Raw genomic sequence first — 10671 nt, forward strand, 5'->3', positions numbered from 1 at the left:
AAGCGTTTCATACAACGTTTTTCTAAAATAAAATCAGCGCTACAAAATTTTTAAAGTAAATGGAGGATTTACGCTGAATTTCAAAATCACAAGGAAATTATGGACAATTTTGCTTCAAATTTTGTATTTTATCCGATTAATTGTATTTTCATTGAACGATTTTGGTTCATGAAAGGGCGGTGTCTGACAATTATCAATGAAGTTGAGATGACAAATCTGGTGGTTCGAAACATGCATGCCCATTTAAGGGAAGCTCTAATTGCTCATGACATCGAGAATTTGGCCTAGTTAGCCTGAAAGTCAAGCCAATTAGAAGCTCTGTTCAAGGAAAATGATCATAATATGAGAATGGGAAAGATACAACAAGTGACCAGCATGGATATGGAGGCTTACATACCGAATTCAGGCCATCCTGGGAAAGTGGAGGAAATGGCAGCCGAAATCATAAAAGAAAAACCGAGTGTTTGCTCCAAACTAAAACCTATCCCAAGATCGGAGGAGAATAAATATCAACTGACCTTCGACACTTCTAAAGCGGATGACATTTTTTATATCCTGTTAGCCGATGGCCAGATTTGCATAATCAAGGGATAACGGTTGGAAACCAAAGATGAAATCAAGGGAATACCTTATTGTAAGTGACACAATTTGTTTACTCACAATATGAGTCAGAAAAGAAAATTCAAAGGGTCGTAAAAAAGTGGCCGATTGAAGTATGTTACTTTAGTGGTGGAGCAACAATCATTTCCAAAAATGACTGTGGCCATCATGGCCACCTGACCAAGTGCAAAAAATTAGAGGGAAGCATACCAGAGGTTACGAAGAATACAAAAGGGAGAGACACTTGGGGCATGTCCGAATCGAGTGGCCGAAAAGTAGGATAAACCATATGAGAATTATGAAATAAAGCTCAAGGATGAGATCATGGTATGAGAAAAAGCCACATGAACGCCTCAGGTTTTCGAAATCAACAAATGGAGCCGTAACATAAAGTTGCTACCAATTGCTGTTGACCCCAAATTCCCAAGTTTGAATCATACTCATATTCGGAATGCTAAGCGTAAGTATGCAACGATGCAAGGATGATGATCAGACATAAGTAGCGTTAATAATAGAATGAAGCACGATTCGGACCTTCGACCCTAGTTTAAAATCTCAATTGATTCCTAGACAAACTTAAGGATTGTTAAGAAGATCAAAAGATAAATGAAGATCAAATGTAATATCCAAAAAGGCTAAAAAAATTATGATGTTAATTTTGTAGCCATATCAACATCAATCCTCAGACAGAGGAATTCTCCGAAACACGGGAAGTTAGAGCCCTCATGATCCAACAAGAGACTATGCCAAGATCAACTTGGCGAACGGGGATACTGCAAAACCTTCACCAAGTACCCAACATCCTTTCCATATTAGAGTATTAGGAATGCATTTATGTGAGAATAAGCCAATTTGGGCTTGATTCATAGATGAAACAATGAAGAGTTAGAATAGGCCTTGTTGGCACCGTCATATTCAGACCCAAACACACCTTCCAGTTGTCTTTGCTCCCATTCTAGAAGAAGCAATCCCATATCTCAAGCCTCTTTATGTCAATGTTCATATTTTTGGAAAGTCAGTTGGCAAGGTTTTCGTGGATAATGGGACAGATTTTAACCATTATAGACCCTCCAAAAATTAGGGAAAGGGGTGGCCGATCTAACTTCTATAGATATTGAGATGACAAGTTTTACAAGTCAACCAATGAGTACTGAGGGAGAGATTAGATACTTGCCTTACATTGTGATGGAACCAAAGACGATTTCAACGATTTTCTTCGTGATGGTCGCACCCATTGAGGGGGGACCAAAGACAATCACAACAGCTTTCTTTGTCGTGGATGCAGACACCATATATTCAGTGTTATTAGGGAGAGATTAGATATTTATCTCGCATTGTGTGCCATCCTCGCTTAATCAACAATTGATGTTTTGAGAGGGTAATCAATTACTCATAATGGATGTCAACCCCAATCCATTTTACCCATCCAATGCTATCAAAGAATTGGTACTCTATTCGGGGTATGTCCGACAGAATTCAAAAATTACATTGGTGAGCAAATATCCATGACAAAGCTATAGGCTTACCAGTCAAGGGTACTTGTTTCATTTGGAACATTAGGAACTTTCATGGCTCTCATATAGCCAGAATATTGTTAAGTTGAATATAGAGTTTTATGGTTGATATTAGTATCAGTGAATGCTGTAGTCTTATTAGTAATTACTATCATGAGTAGTTATTACGTTGATCGAATAATTTGGGACCCGGAAAGAAGATCCACGGTAGTGAAGGTAATTAGTTCAAAGGGCCCGATTTTCTTTGCACTGCCATCCATTCTCCTCTCCATGGCTGAAGTTGGAAATAATTTTTCCTTTTAGATATCGAAATAACACAATTACATCAAATTGGTTAGGATGAGTCCTGATGGATGGATCTTCTCCCATTTAAAAGTATATTTGGGGCACGAAAACCTGATGAATCTTTCCATTTCATCTATTTTCTTGAACTTTCAAGAAATATCCATTTTGCAGATAGTGAATTGAATTAAGGAGAATATATATAATAAACAAAATATAATCCAAACTTATCCCAAAAAGATGTATGTCCTTCATCTATCTATAGTGAAATTTTTGTTTCATTTATTGTTGAACCGAGATTTGCAGATTCTAGTAGTATCGCATATGATCTGTGTCAATATATATGCATTTCAGACCACGAAGCATTGTTAGGAAATTTTTTAACAATAAATTTCCCTCTAGGAATATAAGAATAATCAAGAGCAAATAAGTTTTGCAAACAGAAACACAAATAATCATTCGGAAAGCCCCCATCCCAAAATTACATGTCCGTGATAGAAGATTACAAATCTTTATTGATGGATAATTATGTTAACAACATCACAACAGCATCCAAGGAAAACCAACAAACAACTTACTGAAAGCAAGCAAGAAGAATAAACACAAGTAATTGACAAATGATTTATTAACTTTGAAAAGTACTGACTCACATTGTATGCATAGGAAAATTCACTTGTAAGATTTTCACCATGGCCTCCTCCGCTGCTCGATCGGCAATTGTTACGGGACCTAGCAGCATTATTTTATTACAAGCTCAACAACCAAGGGAACAAACACAACAAATTTTACTACTTATTTCTCAATTAAACAAAGAATAATTATACCGAAAGTTGAAAAGCGAAAGAAATAAACCGACTCAAATCCTCTTTATCGAGAATGTCCAAGCTTATCCGGAAGTACAGGCGAATGACTTCACCGCTGGCGTGAGAGACCTGGTTGCCTACGTCGGCGAAGCGGTCGAGGTCACAATTGTCTAATCCAACGGAATCAGCTTTCCTGTTGCTGCTGCTGCTGCTACGGCAACTTGAGAAAGCAGAACTAACCGAAGCCATTCTCACTGTATTCAACTGAATTACCCCAAAATTGAAGGAAGAACTCCAACAATTGTTCCGATTGTAAGAGCAGACGCAGGATGAGATGATCGAGGCGAGATCTGGTGCGGTACGCTGAGAGAACGCCGTAGTGACAACGAGAGAGCGTTTGAGCTTGAAGCTGAGTCTGCATTTGGGAGATGTTAAATGAGAGGCAACCAGTGTTTCGAAACCTGTCCGTACTGTAGGGTGGGTTCATCTCGCGATGAAATGGAAGGTTCTCACAATTAGCTTCTCTTTTTAAGCGTAAAAGAAGTGAGATACTGAGCTTACAAGTTTCTCACACCTCCGCCGCCGCCGTAGTAACGAAGAGGACCAACTGCTGCAGAGAGCTTTCCGGCCGCCGGAAGAGTAAGAGGAAGAGTTGTTGGGGATTTTATTGGGTTATGAACGAAAATGGTCGGATATACCTCTATATCGAGCTCAATTTTTTAATATGATATTTTGATCCAATTTCTATTGAGAGTTATAGAAAATTCGTTTTGGAATAATATAAAGTTTGATATTGAATTCTGGTAAAAAAATATCGAGACAAAGTAAAAATAGATAATAAAATGAGTATGGAGATCGATCTCCAATTCTGATAAAAAATATCAGAGGCAAAGTAAAAATAGGGAATAAATGAGTATGGAGATAATAATTTTTTACAGAAATAAAAATACTTAATGTGTTTTTTCTTGTTTTGATATCTCTTTTTCTTATCTTTGCAAATGGGACCAGATCATAAGTAACATTTTATTTAAATTAAACAAACACAAATGTTCAATTTAAATTTCAGTTTAAAAAAGAATGAGTGTATTCTTTCATTTTAAATATTAATTTGAATTCAAAATAAAATAATGTATTGATTCAATTAAAAAAAAAGTTTGAATTCATAATTTAAATAATATTAGACACATTAATTCATAAATAAACACAATTTTAAAATTTAAATTTTAGAAAATTCCAGAATAGCCTGTACCACTTAGTCATGGCCATGACTAAGTTAGCTATTACATTTTGTCCCATAAATTTAATTACAGAACTTTCAGATTTGTAGACAGTCATGTCCATGACTAAAGCGGTATCAACAATATGTCCCAAAATTTGTGTTACTTGTCAAAATCATGTCAAAATTAGCTTCTTCGAGTACGCACTCCACGCATCCCATCCCGAAGTTCACTTAATCCCAATCATTTATTGGTCTCGAATAAATCCAATTACGCTAAAATTACCAACAATCCTCCCCCATTTTAGTGTAATCCTTGATTTATTCACAAATTAAATCACAAACATACACAAAAAATCCATGCATAAACAAGAATGTCACGAAGATTGAATTTTCACATTAGTACAATATACATTACAAATATTCGAGAACAAGGTGTCACTAAGGATTGAACCCTTTCAACTTATTTGAATACATGTAGGCAAAGTACACACGAATTTACAATTCCCTTGGTTCTAACATGACATTTTTCAAGCCATATGTCTATATCCATTCGCAAGCACATCGAAAGCAAGTCCGAACTTTCTTTAAGCGGCAAAACTTCATGCTCGTATATGTAGCTCCTTTAGTCTCGCTCCTGCATAAGCAATTTTTCAAATGAGTTGTTAAGATATATGATCTCAACCTATGGTTCTTGCAGGTTTGAACGCATACCCGGGATGTTTGAATTAAATGCATTCTAATCTTCCCAATATGAGCTTTCCACATTGAATTCAGCTTCTAGCGTCATACTAGAAGGGAATTGAGTGTCTCACACTAGGCAGATTTAATAGACTTCAATCCCATCCCAATCGATGACTTGTGTACTAAGTCTCTCGCCAACTCTTTTGTCAAACAATCGGCTAAATTATGTTCCGACCAAATAAACTCAACGATATCACCCCTTTCATGATTAAATCACGAATCATGCTATGTCTCACACCTATGTGTCGAGACTTACCATTATAGACGGAAAACCAACATATGACAAGCCATAATTTACAGTCGATTTTAAGTACTGGAATACTCTTTCAAGTGTTTTCCAATGATGTATACTAGGCTTACTAGTAAATTGACTTAATGTTCCCGCGACATAAGCAATATCCTGCCTTGTACAAGTCATAGCATACATCAAGCTACCTATGGCCCTCGAGTATTCAAGTTGGGAGACGGGTTTCCCGGTGTTAGGCTTAAGTTTCACACTAGGATCTCAAGGTGTACCAACTGGAGTACAATTTTCGCAATTGAATTTCTTAAGAATGCTCTCAATTTAATGTGATTGTGTAACTGTAATTCCCTTGTGTTCTCGAATAATTTTAATTCTGAGAATTACATCAGCAGCTCCTAAGTCCTTCATAGAAAACTTAGATGCGAGAAACATTTTGGTTTCATCTATCTTGCTTTGATTTGTGCCGAAGATCAGCATGTCATCAACATATAAGCAAATGATGACTTATCTTCCATTATTGTCAAATCGACTATATACACACTTGTCTGATTGGTTTAAAAAAAACCATTTGACATAACAACTTCATCAAACTTTTTATGCCATTGTTTCGGAGCTTTTTTCAAGCCATATAATGATTTAACAAGCTTACACACCTTATCTTCGTTTCCCGGTTCAACAAAACCTTCCGGTTGCTTCATGTATACTTCCTCCCCCAAATTTCCATTTAGAAATGCCTTTTTAACATCCATTTGATGGATAATAAGATTATGAATTGCAGCCAAAGCAATCAACAATCTTATAGTAGTGATTCGAGCAACCGGTGCATATGTATCGACGTAATCGATACCTTCGTTTTGTCTAAATCCTTGGATGACCAATCGAGCCTTAAATTTGTCAACGGTTCCATCAGATTTCATTTTCCTTTTGAAAATCCATCTACAGCCCAAAGGTTTGCATCCCGGAGATAAATCCGACAGCACCCAAGTGTTGTTTTCTAAAATAGAGTCCATCTCGTCATTAATAGCTTCCTTCCAAAAGGAAGCATCCCGAGATCTCATGGCTTCTTCATATGTCTTTGGATCTTTTTCTAAATTACAACAATATTGATATAAAGATTCAAACTTGTCTCCCGACCCTTCAACTAAATAAAGATGAAAGTCGGTACCAAAGGACTTTGGTTTTCTAGCCCTTTTACTTCTTCGAAGTTCAGCCGGTTGATTATTTTCATCAATATTTTGATTTTCTTCCTCATTTTCATCTAAGGTCATGTCCAGATGTTCATCACTCTCATGCTCACCATATCTGGTGGATTTGACACTAGATGAAGGCTTAGGCATCGACGTAAAATGTTCTTCATCGAAGATTGCATCACGTGATTCAATGATTGAGTGTACAGAGACATAATCATTTGGTTCCAGAACGTAGAACCGATATGATTTTGAGTGCTCGGCATATCCTACAAAAATGCAGTCAATTTCTTTTTTACCTAAAGTCTTTCTTTTAAGTTCAGGAACACGAACAATTGCTCTGCAGCCCCATATTCGTATGTATGTTAAGTTAGGCCGCTTCTTGTGCCAAAGCTCTTAGGAAGTGACTTTGTTTCGATTGTTAGGGACCCTATTTGATATAAAGTAGGCCGTTAGCATGGCTTCTCCCCAAAATCCTTCATTCAAACCCGAAAAATACACAATGGAATTTACCATCTCTTTCAATGTCTTGTTTTTCCTTTTGGCTACACCATTTTGTTGAGGTGTATAAGGAGCCGTGGTCTCATGGATTATTCCAACAGCTTGAAAGAAGGGAGAGTCAAGATATTCTCCTCCTCGATCCGTACACAGCGTTTTAATTGACGCACCAAGCTGTAATTCAACTTCAGTTTTATAAACCTTGAATTTTTCCAAAGCTTCATGCTTTGCATGCAAAAAATATACGTAGCAGTACCTTGTCGCATCATCTATATAAGTGACGTTATATTTTTTATTTCCCAATGATGGTGTTGAATGAAAGTCGCAGAGATCACTATGGATCAACTCAAGAATTTCAAATTTTCGAGTGATCCCTATAAATGGTTTCTTAGTGATTTTTGTTAAAGCACAAGTCTTACACTTGTTTGTCGTAACATCAATTGCAGGAATTAAATCCACTTTACATATCTAGCATTCTTTTATAATGCACATGTCCAAGTCTAGCATGTCACATGAATGAATCATCTTTTGAATTGGAAGCCATGCAAGTAGCATTAGAAACACAAGGTATATTAACCAAATTTAACATAAACATACCATGGTTGTAATAACCAAATCCTACGAATACACCATGTTTAGACAACACATACTTGTCCGACTCAAATACTTGTTTATAACCGGACTTATTTAATACAGGACCCGAAACTAAGTTTTTACGTAACTTGGGCACATATAAAACATTACATAAAGTAATACTTTTCCTAGATCTAAATTCTAGCGTCACTTTTCCTTGTCCAATAATTGGAGCATAGTGATTGTCCCCCATATATAACACGGATCCATCATTCACCGGAAGAAAATCCTTGAACCAGCAGCAAGCTTTACATACATGTGACGTGGCGTCGGAATCTACCCACCAAGCAAACATGTCATCCTGCACATAAAATGCTTCAGAAATTAGTAATATAACATGTTTAATCGAATTGTTACAAATATTCACTAAATCCGGACCTTGGTTTTGGGAAGGATCATTTGATCCCTTTCCCCCTTTCCTAGTGCTAGCACCTCGGCTTCATTTTCCAACACGACAGTCGCGTTTAAGGTGCCCAAATTTTTCACAAATCCAGCAGGCCATCTTGGCTTTCTTGTTGACACCTTTGTTAGAATCATTAAAGTTGCATTTTTTAGTATGGCCTTCTTTTGAGGACTTGTCTTTCTTTCGTTCATCAATCATGTTTACCGAAGGTCCGGAAATATCCTTGCCTTTACTACCCTCTTGTACTTTTATATATTCTTCTATACGCAAATGGCTACCGAGTTCTACAAGTGTTAATTCTTCCTTCTTGTGTTTAAGCGTTCGCTCAATTTCCTTCCATGCAAGCGGCAACTTGTCGATGATGCATGAAACAGCAATGGATTCATCCATCTTCATGTCGTGCTGCATGAACTGACCAAGGATCCGAAGGAGCTCGTTGTACTGCTCCATCACAGGCCTCGAATCAACCATCTTGTAGTTGTTGAACTCACTTACCAAGAATTTCTTACTCGAAGCGTCTTCAGCCATGTATTTAGATTCGAGTGCCTCCCAAAGTTCCTTGGCTGAATCCATATTTTGATAAATATCAAAAAATGGATCAGACATTGCATTTAGAATATGACCACGACAAATGTAGTTATCATTCTCCCATTTGCTCATGTGATGCGTTGCCTCCAGAGTTTTATCTTCGGTTTCCTCGGGGCATGGAGTGCTCAGGACATACATGACTTTCAAAGTTGTGAGAAGGAAGTGCATCTTCTTCTGCCAGCGATAGAAATCGACGCCTTCGAACTTTGTCAACTTGCCAAACTTGGTCGACATGTTGCTCAAAGTTTCGCTCGCCATGTTCATCACTACATTATCGTATTCGATTGTTGGGGATTTTATTGGGTTATCAACAAAAATGGCCGGATATAACTCTATATCGTGATGAGCTCACTTTCCGAATAAGATATTTTGATCCAATTCTTACCAAGGGTTACACAAAATTCGTATTGGGATAATACAAAATTCGATCTCGAATTTTGGTAGAAAATATCGAGACGTGAACGTAGGGAATCAAATGAGTATGGAGACAATAATTTCTTGCAGAGATAAAAAAAAACTGAATGTGTTTTTTCTTGTTTTGATATCTCTTCTTCTTATCTCTGCAAATGGGGACCAATCTATCTATTTATAGATCATAAATAACCTTTTATTTAAATTGAACAAACACAAAAGTTCAATTTAAATTTCAATTTCAAGAAGAATGGGTGTGTTCTTTCAATTCAAACATTAATTTGAATTCAAAATAAATTGATGTATTGATTCAATTCAAACAAAAGTTTGAATTCATAATTTAAATATTAGTTGACACATCAATTCATAAATAAACACAATTTTGAAATTAAAATTTTAAAAAAATTCCAGAATAGTCTGTACCACTTAGTATGGCCATGAATAAGTTAGCTATTACATTCTGTCCCATAAATTTAATTACGAAACTTTCAGATTTGTAGACGACAAACTTAGTCATGCCCATGACTAAAGCCGTATCAACAATCTGTCCCAGAATTTGTGTTACTTGTCAAAATCATGTCGAAATTAGCTTCTTCGAGTGCGCACTCCACGCATCATATCCCGAAGTCCACTTAATCTTAATCATTCATTGGTCTTGAATAAATCTAATTATGCTAAAATTACCAACAACAGTAATAGTAAGAAGAATGGCGACAACTATGTATAGATAGATTGAGGGGGAAGGACCCATGCTGACTATGATTATGTAAATCTTATTATACATAATTACATTACTTATATAATTTAATAAAATAAAGTAACATAGCTAATTTTCATGCTATTAGCACACCTAATCCACTCCCTAGATTTAGGGTAGACTCCCAACTGGTTCCGAAATGGTTGTTGGAATGGCCATCGAACTGAAATCAATATCGGTTTTCTCACGATTTGAACCGGCGGTCCAGTGTTTAGATATATATATACACAAAAATCTCACAGGTCAGTACTAACCATCACCGGGGCGGAGCAGTAGGAATGAAGAAGAAAAATAAGGAGGAAAAAAAAGATGAGGGAAGTAGAAGGGAAAGAAACCGGAAGAATCTGCTGCAGAAGTGCAGTGCATGCGGCAGCTGTGGATCGATGCTTTGATTAAGGAAAAATGTACATTTTATATAAATAATATACTTATAATTAAAAATACGGGCAATTGGAATAAAATCCCTACTGTTATACACCAAATAGGTGTGTATGCACATACGTCGACACTACACATATCAAGACGTGGATGCATTTATTAACACTTTGTATGGCGGTCATATGCCTATATATATATGTATCAATTGTAAATGAAATCAGATGAAAAAGGCACTCAATCTTCATTATTGCACTTTCTTTCTCACTTGCATTTTCTCTCTATACATTATATATTATAATATATAAATATTATATACTAATATATAAGTACACATATATATACACACGACATATATATATAACGTTATATTATTATTATTATTATTATTATTATTATTATTATTATTATATAAC

At 36.2% G+C, this 10671-nt stretch overlaps 1 protein-coding gene across 1 annotated transcript; it reads right to left on the reverse strand.

Annotated features, from left to right (window-relative positions):
- Positions 1-2846: 2846 nt before the first annotated feature.
- Positions 2847-3906, reverse strand: LOC127255068 (uncharacterized). The gene is made up of 3 exons (XM_051280461.1): positions 3761-3906; positions 3249-3614; positions 2847-3125 (listed from the first exon to the last, which is right to left on the reverse strand). The coding sequence occupies exons 2-3, from the start codon at positions 3446-3448 to the stop codon at positions 2909-2911; spliced, it is 417 nt and encodes a 138-aa protein (XP_051136418.1). The 5' UTR covers positions 3449-3614; positions 3761-3906; the 3' UTR covers positions 2847-2908.
- Between the last annotated feature and the right edge of the window lie 6765 nt (positions 3907-10671).

This window comes from Andrographis paniculata, unplaced genomic scaffold (assembly GCF_009805555.1).
Source record: "Andrographis paniculata isolate CXL003 unplaced genomic scaffold, ASM980555v1 Contig12END, whole genome shotgun sequence".
Lineage (NCBI taxonomy): Eukaryota > Viridiplantae > Streptophyta > Magnoliopsida > Lamiales > Acanthaceae > Andrographis > Andrographis paniculata.